We start from the raw sequence: 19,697 nt of genomic DNA, 5'->3' as shown, positions 1-19,697 counted from the left end.
CCCGTCCCCGTTCTACCGCTTCCACTTGTTTACTTCGGCCGTTTGCCTCTCCCTGTTCCTCCTCTCTGTCTATCTCCTCGTCTCTCCTTCGCGGTCCTTCGTTTCTTTTTTCTCCGGTCGGCTACTCCGCCTCCGCGGGCCACTCTCGCATCCTTTACATCGTTCTGCCGCCGCCGTCGTCGTTGCCGTTGCCGTTGCCGTTGCCACTCCCGGGTACGGACCGTTTCTCTAGCACCGGTGTGGTGGCGCGCCTCTCCTCCACGCCCTCATGGTAGGTACGTACGGTCAAGCACGCACGCACACGCGTGCGGATCAGTACGCAGAAGAGGCACGTTGTGTCGTTGCCGGAGATACATACCGGGTCGTCCATCGCGACGCGTTCTCACTACGTACGTTCTCGCGCCCTCCCGCCGCGCGCGCTTTCTCTTTCTCTCCTGCCTGCCTAAGATGAGCCTTCCCCGTTGGCCTTCTTCGTCGTGTCCTTCGATCGCGCTTCCTTTTACGCCCCGGTCCCGGGTTGACCCTCGCTCATGGGAACGCGGACCCAGCAGTATCGGTTGTCGATCGGCGCCGTTGACGGGATTAACAGCGGCTAATATTATCGATCGTGACCTGTTCTGGGGATGTTTCTTTTATCTTAAGAGTGATCTTAAAACGGATCAAACGATGACCTTTTTGCATAGCTTTCTGAACAATTCTCAGTACTTATCGCTAAAGTCTAGCAGTTTTACAGATTTTAGTACATTTGTTTTCAAGCTCTGCAAAAATCTCAATAGAATACTATTATTTAATACGACTTTTTATATTAAACAAATTGAAAAAAAATATTTAATTTTAGTAATATAAAGAATTGTTCAATTTTATTTTCGATTTATACAATTCCTCGAGGTACACATTAATTGCGCGGAATAATATAGATGTCTATTCCGTAACAGAGGAACTACGGTAATAACTGAATTGAGTTCTTGATAGTACAGATCGCAACATAACGGTCTCTTTGTTCTCTGATTCTGAATCGTGACAAACTATATCACCTCCGATCTACGATTCAGAGGTGGGCGCGATAAGTTTGTTGTTGATCAGCGCCGTCGATCGAGATCGATAAGCGTCAAATATTTCAATGAGTCTTAAAGTCCCTGCCATGGGCCGGTAATAAGAATACGACGGTGCCAGCTGACGCGAAATCACAGGGTGCAGAGACCTCGGTAGAGATTTGACAAACTCCTCTCCCCCACCTCCCCGTCCTTTCTCTCGACCTCGTCTCGCGCATCCCCGCTCTATTCTCGTCTGTCTCTTTGGCCCTGACCCACCCAAAGGATGCAGTCACCCCGCGTGTATGGCCGACGGGATGCGCACGGAGGGGAGCGGTCTCCGAACCGCGTCCGTAACTAGGAGGAAAAGAGACGAACGCGCGCGCATACACATGTACGAATCGCGCTCGTACATGTGTATGCAAGCGTGAAACGCATTCAGTGTGCGAAAAGAGAAAGGGCGGAGTGGAGAAAGAGAGAGACAGTGCGAGCACGGCGTGGCGGGGTAAGAGTGCCGGAGGGGGTGCGCGTTCCACAAATCAATACCTACGCTGAATCCCGCGTATATACCAGCCGTGCACGACGCACGAAACGTGTCACCCACCGACCCAAACCCCATAGACGATATAGCAGCTGCACGCACAGACCCGGCATATGTCGCCGCTGTCGCGCGCGTCTAAACGTTAGCGGTCGCGCCGAATCTTGAAACTCTCTAAAACAATTTTTCATGAAAATCCCACCTCCTCTATTTGTAATTTCGGTGGTCATTACTCGCCAGTTGCTTTTACGTATTATATGACTATTGAATTATCATGTAAACATGGAGATTGTGTAAATTATTATTTACTGATATATTAGATTGTTTATTTTACACGCACATTTATATAAACTAACTTTTGATCTTTTGCGGTCTGCTTGTATATAATTCTTCCAAGTAATTTTTTTTTACTCGTTTTCCATGCGTGATATGTCTCGAAATTAACGAAACTCATGTGTCGTAACGATTTCAGTTATCACTATATTTTCACTCTTCTATACTCAATCTTTCATCGAACAAATTTCTGATTTGCTTTCGTAACACGGATCGAGGTCGACAATGACGGTGACAGCGACCGTAACGAGAATGACGATCTCGAGCATCCGGTACCACATTGCGAATGAAAGATTTACCTCCGCGAAGTATATGCTAGTTCTGAACGTAATTTTTACAAATATTTTTCTATTTTCAACTTGTTTATTTTATCTCGTATCAAATTTAATTTTATTCCCAGATTAAATTTGACCAGTATCGACAAAAAAATTGGCAAAAGTTTTACCAGTCCATGAATACCGATTCATCGCAATATTCGCGTTCGATATCGTTCTTTTATGGATTTTCGAGTTTTTCTAGTGCGCACATGGTATACGAGAACCGAGCGTATTCCCGCGCCGCATCGTGTAACCGTGTCCTCGGCGCGACGCACTCGGCCGCTTATCCGATACGCGCGTTTATGTGTGTGCGATTGTGGCGGCGACGTCTCTGGCGGAGGTGGTGGGAGATTTCATTCAGTGCGCCTCTCGCCGGTCGCTGTGCGCATGCGCCAGCCGGCCGCGCGTACACACGCTACTCACGCTGGCTCTCCTCTCACTCTTGCTGCTGTCGCGGCCGCGGCGGCAACAACAGCAGCAAGAGCAGCCAAGAGCAACAACCCAGCAGCAACGTTCCCTAACCCATGTATACGTATGTACGTATACGTACATGTATGCACGCGGAACCTTGTACTCTTTATACGACGCGTACGAACACATGAGCACCGCGTATAACGTGCGTAGTAGCTTTCGCTCGCTCGCACGTTATCTCTTTCTCTCTCTCTCTTTCTCTTTCTCTTCGCGTATTTCTTGGCGTGCAAAAGAAGTACGAGCGTCACAAAAGAGAGCGAATGCGCACCGCGAGAGAAGGAGGCCAGTGCGAACGGCCGAGTGACCGGACCAGCGAAGGAGAGGTGGAGGAGGAGGAGGAAGAGGACCACACGCCGTTTGCCGACGTTGCGTTGTGTTGTTGATCGCGCGATCCCTCGTGTGGAGACGCGCGCGTTTTCGAAGCGTTGCTTGTTATTTCAGGGTTACAAGTAAAATGTGCAAAGATCCTTTATTATTATTTATTATATACATTGAACAATTTAATAATTCCTTAGTAAGTTTTAATAAATAGTAATGAAGGCGCTCTTGTCACGCCGAGTTATCTAAAACTATCAAGATTTTAATAATTTACAATTAATGGTAGTAATAATACAATAGTAATGATGGCTTAGAAAAAAGAGGAATTCAATGAACGATAAGCTTAAAATCTTATTTCGATAATGAACACATTCTTTTCACATACGAAAAACAATTGTTTAAATCTCGATGTTATAAACCTGACAAATTTTGCGGCCCTAGAACATGCGTTGACATAATTTAATTTAATAAAAAAATATATAAATAGAGAAGAAAAGAAAAGATATAATTATTATTTAAGTCTTTGTTTTTTCGATATTGTATATTTACTAAATTTAAAACATTGCTGGTATCAGATCATATCCTAACATAAAAAAATATGAAAATATAATATTTTTTAAATTATGTAATAAATTAATTAGAATTACAATTAAATTGTAATAAATACAATTAATAAGTTCAGCAACTCGAAATTTGGTTAAATAAATTTGCAATTTATATCTGGAACAGATGCACTCTACGGGATACGATACGCGCACGTGCAGATTGTAATGAAAGCGACCAAGATAGACGAGTACCTTATACAAAACAGACGCATGAAACCGGCAAACTGAAAAGAGTTAATTACACAACTGATACTGTCAAATCGACGTATATTTTGTCGTAATTATCTTATATACATCAGTGTCATCATGTAAATAATTTTTTTAATTAATTTTTCTCACCAAAAAAACATGGTTACTTCCGAATTTGAAAATGTGCATCAATAATAATGTGCAATTCACTAATGTATCGCGTACATAAATAATTTTGCGCATCGGGACAGATTTGATGCCGAACCGAAACAACGCTGACGCATGTGCGTCCATAATAATCGGGAGAGAAAGGGAGAAAGGAGAGAGAGAGAGAGAAAGAGAGAAGAACGGTGCGTCGTAAAGTGCGGTAGAATGTACTCTCTGACGTAGGGCCCCGTATTGCTTGGCGCGCGTTGCATTCCCCCGCGGTGCATTGACTTCGTCTCCCCTCCAGCGCGTCACCACCCTCTTCGTCTTCCCCTTCCCTCGATCCCGTTCCACCAGCCCTCTTTCCTCCCCCTTATCGTTCTGTCTCTTTCTTCCTCTGCCTCCCTCGTTCGGGCCTTCTTTCTCTCTCTCTCTCTCTCTTTCTTTTTTCTCTCCCTCCCTCTCCTCGTCGGGTTCTTCCACGCCGCCGGTCATACCACCGCACCTCACCCCACCGCTCTCCTCCGTCGGTGCAAACGCTTCCCGGCACAACAACAACATTCCTTCTCTCTATAGCCCCTTCGTAGCACAGAGACTCCGCTACCAGACTCAACGTCTCTCTCTTTCTCACTCCTCTTCCCTCTTTTTCTCTTGTTTCCTCTTCTTCATCTTCTTCTTTCTTCTCCCTTCCCTCAACGTCTCCGCGCGGATGAAAGAAAGAGACGGAAAGCCGCGCTGTTGAACGGCTCCGCAAAACTGGTCGCCCGCGAATCGCATGTCTGTCCGATCGACCTGATGCCCATCGGACAAGACCGCCGCATAGTTTCGCTGCGTATATTGTATCTCCTTTGAGATTTACGACATACCGTTCGATCTTCTTTCCGGTATCGCAAACTTGCATGGAAAGATTAGAGCGAAAGTCAGCAAGTCTTCATATTCTTTCTCTATCTCTCTTTTCACCTTTCTCTCAACTTCTTAATATATTCGGGATATGTTAATACAAATCGAAACTAACCGATCGAACTATACCGAAAAATAAAATTGACGTTAAAAATTTATGTATTATTAAAATTTTGTATCTATTGTAAATTAGTAACACTAACTGTGAGATGATGGGTGCAATACAAAATTACTTCTTACTTTGTGAAGAATATTGCGTGATGCAGATACAAGAACATTCACTCGTTGACATAATTTTCATGTACAAGACATTGTAATTTTAAAGATTTTTCGAAGTAATACTTTTGGAAATAATTTTTTATAAAAATCTTAATAATAAACTTGTTTTGACAATTTTACGGAAATTCTTTTGTATTGTAAAGATAAATAATGCGCTTATTATACTTGTTGTTTGGTGTTTCTGGTTATTAATCATTATATGAAAATAATTTCGATCGGGAAACGATTGTATTCTAATTAGAAAAGTTTTCAATTAATGAATTTTATCGTCATGTGGCCGTTCTGTCTCAGCAGTCACAAAAATTCTCTCGCGCGTCACGTGCGCACCTGTTCAGCTTCCTACACTACTCGGAAATTCAAAGACAATGCGATCTTATCGGGTTATGTACAAGTCTTAAATCCGCTGAATGTTCCCGAGAGGGTACGTGTTAGGACAGGTGTCGGTATTGAGAAGAAAAGTGCGAATGATGATATGGGAGGTGATCATCCCAAGTGTATTCATTCATCTTAAATAAAGAAAAGCGCGCTTTCCTCCTAATCCTATCGCTTATTCTCTTCCTTTTGCGACACTTAATCCCTTTACAGGATGGGAAAGCCACAGTGTGGTACTGAAAGTGTCATCTTTTAAGGCAAGCAATACAATGAAATAAAGAATTATAACACACAAATCTTGAGTTATAACAAATCTACCTCAGACAAAGCTGTGAAAGTTAAAAAATAAATCTTCGCTTTCTAAAAGTTAATATGCTTCAATTCTATCCTTTCTTCGATTGTGAAAGAATTACACTCGCTCGTCAAACGTCGTCAAACAAAATACGTAACGCTTTTCCCCTAATTACAGATTTCCTTTTCCGTAGGATTATCTTCTTTTGCTGTCTACTACAATTTCTGTAAAATTTCTATGGTGTATAGCCGTAACTGATTTCACATCCTTAAGTTCAAACTATGCGAGAATTCTTTCAGTTCTCTTCGAGTTTGTTTCGTCCGATTTCATTCAATGAGAAACCGCTCCTGCGCTTCTCTTTTTCTGTGCGCAACATCTACCTACGTGTTCATTAGTTTTATTAGCATGACTAAAGAGTATCTTTGTTGAGATACCCTTGCAGGCTTAAGAGCCATTTTGTTTTTGCATCCTCCTTTACTATATTGTTTTCTCAATGCATTTGCCTCTGGATAAGACACTAGACTTTCGAAGTGTCTGAGTTTGGATAAAAAAAAAAGACGTCGGTGACAGAGGGAAAAGGGTTATCGGAAAATGGGATGTTTAAAAAGAACCTAATAAATCTACAGAGCAATAAAAGCGTATCAGGTCACGTTCCGTGTGTGCGGAAATCGTTGTTTGACTACCAGTTTCAAAAAAGTAACCATAAATGGTCCATTTTGAAATGCCAACGGGGATTTTTTTGATTTACAAAGAGATATATTTGTAGACAAAATGTATTTTTCGATTCTTTTATTTTTATTATTTTTCTAAGACGATCTTTGAACAGAAAAAGAAGTAGTATTTTTCTTTTGTCGGATATTGCGTTTTGTTGGAAGAAAATCACTTTCTCAGAGTTATTTTTTCAAAACAAAGAAAGTTACAATTAAAAATAAGACAAGATTATTTTAGATTATAAATCGAACATATTTTCAACATAAGGTTAATTATAGATTATTTTTTTAACCAAGAAATCGGTCACAGCAGACACTTGGGCACTTTTAACTATAAAATAGCGGTCCTTTATTATTGAAAAATTTTTGTTTTTATTCTATTTCTATTTACTGAGAATGATAATAAAATTATATTAAAAATTTTGTTTATCATATTTTAATTTTAATAGATAAACTAATTTTTAGCCTCTTTGTCCATTACAAGTATAAAGATTAATGCGTCCCAAAAAATACAACTTTATCTTTATAATGCGAAGCATATCATTCTGGTATAATTTTGCCTACTTGCTAATCAAAAAGTTAGCTAGCAGCAATAAAATAAAAGGATAGTGTGCATTTTTTTATTGACGACTTTATAGTAAACACTTGATTTCCGAAACATACAAATTTGAATTTCCAACGTGTTAAGTTTCTTTCCATCACGACCCTGCACAGCTTATCGATATTACGATACAATAGAAGTCCACGTCAATCGTGGCGATACCTAAAATCGGTCCTCCCTTGTACACATATATTATGTATATAAATATATATATTATGTATGTATATGTGTACACAACTACAATATCGCTCGCCGCCGAGAAGAGGAGGAGGAAGAAAACGCCGTGTTCTTTATCGATCTTCGCAAACTACAGCGATCATGCGTATGGTAGGCCGTAGGGAAGTGTCGGTACCCGTATTTCAATTTTGGGCCAGGGGGTGTCTGGGTCCTGATAAAATGAACCTAAGTCGTTGCTCTACAGAATACAGGTGGGTAGAGGGCGCCTGGGAGCAGGGTACACACACGTCGTGTACCGGGACCGGGGAGGGATTTCCGCACGCGGAGAACCGCGAAGCGCGGCCGCGCGCGCGCGAGCGCCTACTCCCGAAAATTCCACAGGGAAGACCGTCTTCGTTCTCCCTCGCCTTTTTTGCCGCGGTCGGCGGCCATGTTTGCGCCAGGATAGTAGGCGTTCACGGGCGGTACCGTTTAGTCGTGCGTTCTCCAACTACTTTGGAGAACGCTTCTACCCCACTCGGCGATGCGCCGCTGCGTTTCTGGTGGGGCACCGTCAACGATGTTCCGTTGGTGTCGCCTCCACCACCGCCGACGCTTCGCCACCGCCCTCCCTACCTCGTCCGTAGCACCATCGCTCGACCCCACTCGCGCGCATTTTCGCATCTCCTTTGCAAGAGGGGAGGGTCCCCCGACATCGCGGTGGGGCGAAGTTACGCCGAACGGGAAAGGGCACGTAGGGGTACGGGTAGGGAAGGGTAGCGACGTGATCGAACTACACGGCGGCGATACTTCGTCTTCCACTTCCTGCTCTTCGTCTTCGATTCCACTCGTCGAGGGCGGCCGCCGCCTTCATGGCCTGCGATGATGGTGCGCTGCCCGCAAACGTCGTCTCGTCTCGTCTCGTTTTCCTTGTCGTACTTGTCCTGACGCCTGTTTGCCTCGATACTTGGTGTTTTCTTCTTCTCCTTCTTCGTCTTCTTCCTTTATGGCTCGCAGCTTCGAGAGATGGCCATGTTGAAACCTAACTCGGTTTATGTATTTAATTATCGAACTTATTCGAGTTCCCTGAAATTTTACGGGGCCAAATGCGCCGAAATACCCGGACAATGTGTATGAATAATTGATGAAGATAATCGTCTTGGAACTTGTGGCGTTTGCTCTTATATTTTCCTTTTAACACTTCAACATTGGGTATATTATATGCACGGTTGTCAAGGTAGACACATGTTGCTTCTCAGTATCTAATTTGTTTCAGTATCTTCGCGGATTCCCCTGTCTTTTTTCTTGAAGTTGATAATTAAATCATGCTTGTATTTATGTATTGTATTTAATTATCTAACCCAATTTATCGAAATTTGTATGAACATCAAGATTTAGTAATTTAACGCTAGACACATTCCTTTACCCAATTATTGTAATGAAAACGAATTACTCCTGAATTGCGTCTCCAACTTTTGCAGAAAATGTAATGCTTTAAATATATTTGGTAAAACAAAATATAACTTTCTTGGCTTAATTTATTAATTGGTTTTTATTATAAGCACATGAAAAGCACAAAAAGACACATAAAGTTAATATAAAATAACTCTTTTGTATTATTAATTAATATAGCCTAGATTAATTTAAAATAATTAATTGATCTAGAGAAAGCTTACAATTATTCGCGGTGATTGTAGTGTAGAAAAAAACTATCAAAAATGTGTCTGAGATCGAGTGAGACGATACTGAAAAATGTATTACTGAAAAAAATTTGGTTGAAAATGGACGAACTAGAATTTTCTAGTTAGATTTATTGGAATTCTAGTTGAGATAATCGGAATTCTGATTGATACAATATTTCTGGTATAAATCTACTAGAATTCGTATTTTTATCAGAATAATTATATCAATCAGAATTCTAATTATCTCAATTAGAATTATAGTAGATTTAACCAGAAAATTCTGATTTGTCCATTTGCCATTAGAATTACTATTTAACCAAGACCATTTTTCTCAGTGATGTGATTATTGATAAGAAATGAAAAACTAATATCGGTTGACTATGTCGAGCAATATTAGAGAAAAGAACGATCGCATGAAGAAGTGAGACGATGTATGAGTGGAGCGCAACATACTTAGAAAGCGAATATGTGAATGTCAAACACACCGTAAGTTGACTTACATCGGAAAATTCCGTTGTGTATTCTATCCACTGACTATTGAAAACAGCAGCCCAAAGTTGCTATTCGTCGCTTACACTTCATAGCGATTATTTATATTAATGAAATTAAATTAGCTCCGCAAAAATATGCAATTTCAATAGAGAAGTAGATTCATTGATTTCAATTTTTTTAGCTAATATTGCGAAACGTGACGTCAGCATGAGTAACATTAACATGTTTTTCTTAGATTCTTTTATCAAACGTATCTTATCGCGCGAGCCAATTCAGGAATTTACATCTTGATGTAGAGATGCAAATCGATAATATTATGCAGAATACCTGGCAATGATTTAACGTCGTCGTTCTAATTTTTTGTTGCAGACAAATGGTTGGGCGTATATTGGTGGAAATGTTTCGCGCAGCGGTCAATAACAAAATAACGTTAATTGTCGAAGAGGTCATGCAACCAATGCAACTTGTTATCAATGATAATGGTAAGTCGCATCGTACGATCGTTAATTAAACACTAATCTTAAAATGCCTAACCTAAAATCACTAATCTGAAATTTTTTTTTATTTTTAAATGACTTGCAAATTGCAGCAACATCTAACATAATTGTAACTTCTACAAAGCTTATAATCTGCAAAAACAGCCAAAAAACATTTCTGCTAAACAACTTTCTTACACGCTTATTTCATTCACATTAATATTTTCTTACATCTTCTTGAGAAGTTTTTATATATTTCTCATAAAAAAATTTATTTTTTATTTTAAACGCCACCTATCTATAATTTTATCGCTTTACATAATATCGATTTTGCTTCTAATAATGAGTATAATCACACGATATTGTACGATGATGCAAATTTCAGCTTTTTGCTTAATTTTTTTTACACGCTAGCACTTTTTTATTACCAAGAGCAATATTAAATCGCAAAAAATTCATTGTTACACATTTTTTTGCATACCTTTGTATACCTTTGTATACGTTTGATGTGGAAGGATTGAATATGTTCATTTCTGAGACAAATTCTTCGCATCACTCGTGCATGTCAAAGCAAAGATGTGATCAATTGTTAAAATTCTTTTTAATCATATTTTATTGTATAGCTTACGCTTTTTATTTTGCATCCTTATTGTTTGTCTTTTATGTTTAAACTTACACAATTGACGTAATTTATTTACTAAAATTAAGAATTATTGCGATCGCAAAATATAGCATCATGGACAATAATTTTTGCTGCGTAATATGTCGATTGTAAACGAAATCATATAATATATTTATTCGATAGCTGTAATGTAAACGAAACTTATTGATTCTGTGATGTTCATGGTGCAATAGGGAATGCGCAAAAAGTTTTTCATGTTTTTCTCGTATCTATATGATCGAGGTCATTAGATACTCTTCTTTCTCGTTACTACCAAAATTATACACACAACGTTACGCTTTCACTCTCTACTCTAATCTCTGTGATCAATACTTCACAAAAACTGCAAGCTCAGGCATCGATAACAGCTTTAAAGCTTGCCATACGTAACTCTCCTTTTTTTACTAAAATAATGCCGCTTCGCTAGAAATTGAATTTTTTAAACCGGCATTCGTTCAAATAATCTCGTTCTAACCCAGAAAACGTTAATATTAGCAGTGCCAACAAACTCTTGACTGAAATTTAATAAAATGTGTAAAGATAGTCAAATGTTTTAAGGTCTGTCTCGCTAAATTTTCACATTTTGTACAAGTAATATCGCACATATCACGAAGAATCAACCGTATGTTTTCAAAAAGTAAAGACGCATCATCAAAGTCAGATGTTTAAGAAACATTAAAAAAATATAGGTATACTCAATTATGGGTATCAAAATTTGTCGCACATAATTCTTCCTTAACCGAAATAACGTTTTGTGTTTCGCTACAAAATTGGGCATACCTCCTTGAATGGGGGAGGGAGGTCGCTTAAGTAACGTGTTGCCACAGGAAACGTATAAATATTAACAACCAGCTGTATCAGGGCTGTTTTTTAGGGGGAAGACAGGGGCATGAGTCGTTTTCGTTTGGGGTCGAAGGAGAAGGCAAGATGGTGCGGCGAAAAGTAAGCGTTATCATTAGAAGCAACGACGAAAGATGAGGACGATGTGCCCTCGCTTCCGGTATGGCACGCGCCACGATGCCGGAAGTCGCTCGTGGATTCGAGGATATAGCATTAAGCCGCCGCGATATTTATACGAGAGGGCACAGCCCCCGGTCTCAGACGTAAACCCACTCCGTTCTTAATTTAAACATCGCCATCTCTGGCTACGAAGAAATCTTGCGTAGCGCATGCTGGTACCAGGATTTACAGACACATCCTTCTGGCACCTCTTGATATTCGAGATGCGTGGCAGTCTATCGGTGTACGCATTATTTCATATACAGTAGTCGCATGATAATTTATTTTTGTTTAGTAGAATCACACGATAATTTATTCTTATTTATTTTCGATAATGAGCTAAAAACATTAATGTGTAAATAGATTATAGCACTATTAAATGCTATTATCTAATTCTCTCTTTCTATTGATATGATATATTTTTAAATTAGGAAAGTAAATTAAACGAATATATTCGACGTTAAATGCGCAATGAGAATACAAATTAAAATACAGAAAGCAATTAAAATTTTAGTTGAGTGTCGTAACTTATGAAAAACAGATTTTGAAAATTAGAGGATGGATAAGGAAAAGAAAAATAATTTACGCAGCTATACGGTTTCCACTACTGACATGACTGGATCGACGGTCGTCGAAAATTTCTTCAAATATTTCGATGAACATTGACCTGATCGAAGTCTTTTGTAATACGTCGTCCTTACCTGAAGATGCCTTAAAGAAACAGAAAACGTAGTAAACTGACATTCTTTTTCGTGTTCAATTCGATTCAGGTCTCTTTTCTTTTCAATAACTCCCTTATGTGTCAAATATATTTTAAAAATATTATATTTTGCAACTCTTTTGTGTATTTTACACAGGGTTGAGAAGTTACTTCACTAGTCTTGTAACGAAGTTACGATTGTAGTTACTTTTTTCAGTAACTTAACTCTATTCCTTTTCTCCAGTTATAACTGTAACTTAAATTAGTTACATCTTTTTGCTAATTAATAACTAATTAATAATTAATAACTAATTTAATAGTTACTTTATATCAAACTTATTCGTCAACATACGAACTAATAAAATGTTCAGTGAACGGTAATTGAAAAATGTCTTTACCTCTGATAATCATAATTTTTATTTCGAATGTATATATTAATTTATTGTAAATAATATAGCGTGTAATCGAATGTTTAATGTAATAAATAAAATAATTTAGAGTGTTAAAAATGTATAAACTAATAAATACATAAATTCTTGCATTTAAAATAGCAATGCAAAAAATTACTAAAATTAACAGAAAAGTAACGACTCGTCACATTTTAGGTAATTATGACTGTAATGTATTGCTTTTCAGAGTAACTTATAATGGTAACTAATTTCTGAAAGAAAAAACTGTAACTGGAACTAGTTACTTTTACGGAGTAATTTTCCCAATCCTGATTTTCCTCACAATCTATCAAGAATGTAACGTAGTACGATTAATCATCGATAATTATTTTTATCGAATTTGAAAAGACATAAAATAAAAAAGCGTATTTTCATTACAGGAACAGTAAAAAAAGTAAATTATTTTAAAAATTTCATTGCGTAACATTTTAGAAGAATAAAAGCAAATTGTGATACAAATTGAGATGCTAAATCGATCATGTTCATAGAAAGCGATATTTATACAATATGTTCTCAAATTTCATCATAAATCGTGATCAGATAATAAATAAGTGACCGATTGTCTATATTAAATATTTTTTATGCAGAATGTAAAGAAATTAATAAAAACGCCAGTATATTTTGATTAAAACCTGATATTCTCATCTCTACAAGAAATATAAGGAATTTGTTTTAATTGCAAGTGTTTTGACGAATAGTATAAGTTATATATGAGCTTATTACAGTAATTAGATCTCAGAATAAATTTAACGTGCACAAATATCTAATATCATAACTTATTATATAAATATTTGTAACTAATGATCGTCTTCCGCAATTTCTGAGAGGAAAAAATCAACTTAAAATCTAATCTGTTGAGAGACCACCAATCGAGATCTGCTCAATACGAACGTACATGTTATCCATCCGGAAATGGTGAAGCACACGATAGCACGAGGGATGATGCGACGGGTGTGTCTCGATGTGCAGCACCCCAAAGGTGGCGGTGTCCTAACCAGCTATTTTTAGGGGCAAACCGCGGAACATCTTGCCCCGTGAACACGTGCCACCATTGGTGTTTTTCTGTAGGGGAACATGCGGAAGGGGAACGAAATACGTGCAGCAGCACCGGTTCAGAGCTCACGGGGCACGCGACACGTATGCATTTTGTTCGACGTTTACATATTTTTGGATACGCCGCCCGATGGAGGGAAATCGGACTCTCCCCGATTTTTAGTGGGTGCATTGACCTTTCAGCTATGAAACTAGGGGACTCGAAGCTAATAGAAAATTTCGGCGTGTTCTCCAGCCTAGCTGCGAGCGCACAAAGGCACGTTTTGACCTTTATACATAGATATTTGTGAATGGGGGTGCGATCGAAATAAGAAAATCCATTTCTTTTCTCTAATTTATAAATTACACTGAAAAAAGTTGACTAAATCTTACCTTTGAATAGAACTGAGTAAACATTTATTTATACTAAATAAATATTTACTTAATAAAAAATATGATAGTTGAGTCAAATTAATGGTTTTTGTACCAAGTAAATATATGTTTACAGTAAATATTTACTTAGAACTATTTAAACAAATATTTATTGAAATTTATAAGATTATTTTTATCAAAGTGTACTTTCAACAAAATTATTTTAATGGCAGAATCTATATATTTTTATCTTAGTATCGTGTCTTTCGAGATGAATCTCCATTATTACGGAAACTGAAGTCTCCAGTACTACAGAAATCTTATTTCTGACCAAATTTATCAATTATTAATGATAAATTTATTATAAATTATTATTTTTAATAAACCATACAACATAAACGATAAAAATAGGTAACGTAATAAGTGGATACATGTATTTATCGTCAAATTATAATAAATAAGAATATATATATATATATACACTTTTTTTAACTCTATGATTTCTATTAGTTTTTATTTATCATATATATACGTTTAGTAATTTTATATCTTTCAAATATTACGTTGAGTGTCGTCGAAATCTCAATAGCAAAATTATTAAGATGACCTCCTGAAAAGCACATTCATCTCAACGTTTGATATTTTTTACATTATTACTTGTCAGTGAGAGATATGATTATATTTTTAGCTGAAAAGAATTCTAATTAATTATTATGAGAAAATAACTTATTGGTATTTCTATCATCAAAATTTATTGCCAAATTACGATGAAAATTTCTGTCTAACCTCTATAATTTAATTAATCTCGAGTCATATAAGAAACATGTTAAGAAATAAATAAAGATTCCGAAAAGAAATCTCCCTCAAATATACAGTCCAACAAAGATCTCTTCCCACATATCCATAAAATGGGGTAGAGGAATACTACTAACATGGCGATTCTAAATCTTTGATATACCGCCGCGGGATATTGTCGACATAGCCTGGAAAAATGTACTGGACAGAAAAGGCGGGAAAGGAAAATAGAGTTTCGCTGATGATGATTAATAGCCTTACTAGTGTGCAAAAGGCCAAAAACGTATAAGTGCGCATCACCGACCCTTCGGAAAACCTCGCGAGAAAGAAACGAAAAATGAGAAGAGACTGTTGAAAAGGACATGTTTTCTTGAAAAGCGAGTGGGAAGCGCGCGCAGAAAAGATACGGGAGAAAAAATGAGTTCAAGGATGTTCAAGGATGTTCAAGGATGTTCAAGGATGTTCAAGAATCAGTATTGATGAGTCTCTCCGCATAGTGTCCAGCGGTTCTTGAATATCCTGAGATTATACTGGAATTTTATATATTCTGGAAAATTCCTGGGAACCCCTGAAATTTCAGGACGTTCCTGGAATTTATCATTCTTTCATTCTAAAAAATCAGAGCGTAAAAAAAGAAAAAACTAAGAAGAAAAATAAAATAGAACATAGTAGAAAAATTGTTTGTGTTGATGGAATGTTTATTTGATATTATTTATAAAGCAATAAATAATATTGTTCCAAATTTGTTAGCATTTTAATTCATTCGTATAGAATCCTAACTTAAATACAAAGTACATAATATTGTGCAAATCGATGAAAATTAATTAAATAATGAAAATTAATCGATGGAATAAATCCTGAAAAAACCAGAATTTTTACCTGGAATGTCCTGAAATTATGCTTGAATTGATTAGTCAGATTTTGCTAGACACCATGGTCCGCAAGATGGCACGCACATCACTTTCGCTTCTTTCTCATTCCTTGTCTGAGTTTCGTATATACCCCCAATTCTTTCCCCCACCGAATTAGTCTTTTGGCTTATGGTCCTGTCATGAGGCCCAATGTAAGCTTCTGCACCCCCGCTTCTAGCATCTCCCTCCTTCGTAACTTTTCGGGAAGCCATCGCTTTCGTTTGCCACGCATCCTCAGTTAACGTCTAAATCTCAAGAACATTCCTTTTCGAGATTCTTCTGCGAATATCGCCACGTGAGTCTCGTGCTTGCAAGAAGTGATAATACGTGATAGCACGGCGATATGGTCCCTAGGTAAATCAGGAAGAAAAAACGATTTAATCTTCATTCGGGCAGTATGTAACGAACTCGGTGTCCGTTCAGTTTTTTATAAAATTTGTGTGCATAATTATTAATTCCCGTTGTTCGAGTTTTCTTAGCTTCAAGAGATTTGAAAACATTTGCGATATCAGATTTTTATTAAAGATGTATTAATTTAAAAAAGAAATCAGAAGATACGGACATGATCTCTACACATGTCTCTCTCTACACTAAAAGCACGCGCGAAATAGCACGGGACTAATCGTATATCTATATATTGTGTATATATTAACCAAATCGATCGTGAACAAAAGAAATTTTTTTTCTCTAGAAACTATTTATAACGTTCTAGAAGTTTTTAGAGAAAAAAAATTTTTTAGGACATAACATGTTGTCCATTTTCGAAACATATATCGTTCAAATAAAGATTAAGAAAACATAGCGAGTTTATTCACATTCGATTTAGTTAATTCAGTTCCATTTCAAGTCCCGATTTTTTATGAAACTGATTGTAGGTATTCTTAGAAATGCAATTGGAAATGAATACGCAACGAGTCTTTTATGCTCTCAAAAGTCTTACAAATGTACATTTTCTGTTCGCAGATGCTTTGGTACGGTCGGACCTAGTGGAGCAAATTCCAAATGTGGCGATTATCTGCCACGAAGCACCGCATCTCTTCGGCGATGTTCTCCGCAATCACCTACTCGATATCGTGATGAAGTACCTGAACGATCAGGACAATCAGGCAAGTGAATCGTGCCTGTGTCGTGTTTTGAACAACATGTACCTAAAGCAAAAACCAAAGTATTTCAGTGGCGATGTAAATATTGAGACTTTTTTTTCTCTATAGGTACGACAAATGGCCCAAAGCGCACTGACAACATTGATGAAACGAGACCTCCTTGATAACAACATGATCGAGAATATTATCTGTCCTACGATAGAAAAACTTTCTTACATGTGGCAATTAGGATCCCACGATATGGCCGACGAACATACTCGAAACGCGAACATCTCCGTAAGTTTCTCGTACTTCATTCGTCTTCCTATTCTCTCGTATTCTTATCTCGTATTCTTATCCTTTCGTAAAGTAAAAATAATAGAAGAGTTGACATAAAAAAAGAGGCTGTACACAATACATTCTTGAAATTACATTGCTATTTGAAGAAAGTTATTTATGAAGGCGGGGTAGACAGTGTAAAAAGTTCTTAAGTCCTCCGCAAGAAAATAATTATGTAAATTGAACGAAACAAACATTTTTATCATTTATTTCTCTTTATAAGTAGACAATATGTAAATAAAATAGATGTCTTTCTAAAAATAGGGTTTTTCCTATTTTTATTTTTTATATATATTCTTATGTAACTATAATTATTTAAGACAATTCAATTTTTTGAGATTTGTCTTTTGTATAGTCTATTTTATGCCGAATTTTCGTTGTTAATGCGCAAAAAATCTTCGAGATCTTATGTTCACGCGATTAGAGATACATACGACGCGGCGGTCGCGTTTCTTCGCATGCGAAATCAGGAATACAGCTCTCAGTATTTACGGATTCCTCCTGAAAGACATGGGTAGTGAGATGTTCTTACGCAATCGCGTCTCACTATCTTGTCTTTCATGCGGCGTCCGCTCGCATCGGCGATGTTGCGCAAAAACGAGAATCGCATGATGAAAATTACACGATCTGTCGCGCCAGCGAAAAAACGAGCCAAACGTCAAATCGAAGCAAGAAATTTATAACGATAAGAAGATAAGGAAAATGAGAGGAGAAATAAGGAAAAGGAAAGAAAAAGGAATGGCAAGGAGTTTAAGTACGTTTACGAGGTAAATGCGCTTTAAGAGCAAGATTAAAGGAGCAAGGAATACTTAGCCATCATCGCTTGAAGATTTCCATAAACAACAAAAAGAAAAAAGGAAAGATGAAGGCGAAGAGAGCATAGAGCGTTCGTGAAAAATACAAATACTGGCATCCTGATGAAGAGAGGGCATACTTTTACCATCAAAGTTGGTTTGTCATAGAGTTCGACTATCACAGCCAGCTTTGATGATCAAAATTGTGTCCGTTTTCAACGCGCTCCAGTGATTAAAGGCGAGAGAAAGGGGGAAATTAAATGACAAAACAGAAGAGGAGTAATGGAAAATAGGTGAGGCTTGAGAAAGACAATGGAGAGGCAAGAGACGACACATTGGAGGAACGCCGTTACAACACTATGAACGGGGATATACCTTTTGCGGTCCGATACATCAAATTGGTTGTGGAATGTTTCGAGTCATATCACAGCCATTTTGATGAGCTGGCCCGCAGAATTGATCGTCGAGAAGATTCCACTTTTTGCCGTCGATATATGTACCTGTTGAATCGATAATACATGCGACACATCTGGAGACAAAACTGTGTGAAACGAATGACAGTGGAAAGGTCTACCGGAAGATAACCATTGCGTTATATTCACATTTGCATCATCAAATTTCAAGAGATCCATTTTGAAAATAACCACACGAAGCTATCCGAGCCATCCGAAACGATGAATAGCGTCACACAGGAAGGAACGCGATCCAATCGTCAAATTGGTTGTGGCGTGTTGCTCCTCTGAATTTCATATCACAGCCATTTTTGACGATTTGGATCGCCGTTTTATGCATCGCCCTCCGTTTACGTCGTGCAGAAGTGTGAAAGGATGTATGTAAGGATCATCGTACGATGCTTTGAAGATATTCTCAGCTACAGAGGAAAGCGTGCTCGCGTTGCTCACAAAGTGGTTGTAATATGCTGATATAACGATGCTCATATCACAGCCAGCTTTGATGAGCGTTGCGACACTCACAATTCAACAAGTTTGGAATGTGCGAAAGAAATTTCGAAGAATGTTTTTCTTTATACTTAAACATTTAAGAACTAAGTCTGTAATAGTTTATTGGAATAGACAGAAGAGTTACGAATAGTGAATAAATATAAATAAAAAATCTTATCGATGTTGTAAAAAGATATAGACGTTTCTATACAAATATTTTAAAAAATATAATAAATTTTTTACAGTAAAATAATTTTATATTATGTATATATCCATATTTATATTACAATTCATACGTTTTTAAAAATGGGAAAGATAACTATTAATTTTTTACGGAAATATATTTGATTAAATATTTTTTTCGTGCAGTTTAATTATTTAAATGCGATTATGCAATTTGTAATAATTCAAATAAATGTATTTATATTTATGTGATCAAAATATGTCATTTTGTAATGTAATATAAATATAGTTCGTATATCTTAATAAGCGTAAGTGTTAATCTATTAACTAATGCACATCTCTCAGGAAAAGATTGAATAAAATCGACTGTTCCTCCCATCAGAGTGGTTGTGATGTGGTGCTATTGATTCATATCACAGCCAGCTTTGATGAGCGGAACGGAACGATGTATCTCACCTGTTTCTTAATATTTTATAAATATTACTTAATATACTGTAAAAATATTGTTCTTATCGTTTATTGTGTGTGTG

At 37.3% G+C, this 19,697-nt stretch overlaps 1 protein-coding gene across 1 annotated transcript in view; it reads left to right on the top strand.

The window, feature by feature from the left end:
- LOC108725578 (serine/threonine-protein phosphatase 4 regulatory subunit 1) overlaps window positions 1–19,697 on the top strand; it is a 143,779-nt gene that overhangs the window by 118,756 nt on the left and 5,326 nt on the right. The window contains exons 4-6 of the mRNA XM_018452677.1: window positions 9,803–9,915; window positions 16,792–16,934; window positions 17,040–17,207. Coding sequence (XP_018308179.1) covers window positions 9,803–9,915; window positions 16,792–16,934; window positions 17,040–17,207 — 424 coding nt within the window. The remainder of the gene's footprint in view (window positions 1–9,802; window positions 9,916–16,791; window positions 16,935–17,039; window positions 17,208–19,697) is intronic.

Source organism: Mycetomoellerius zeteki, unplaced genomic scaffold, assembly GCF_001594055.1.
Source record: "Mycetomoellerius zeteki isolate Tzet28-1 unplaced genomic scaffold, Tzet1.0 scaffold35, whole genome shotgun sequence".
NCBI classification, from domain to species: Eukaryota; Metazoa; Arthropoda; class Insecta; order Hymenoptera; family Formicidae; genus Mycetomoellerius; species Mycetomoellerius zeteki.
The sequence above is the reverse complement of the archived record's forward strand: the minus strand, read 5'-3'. Positions and strand labels throughout refer to the sequence as shown.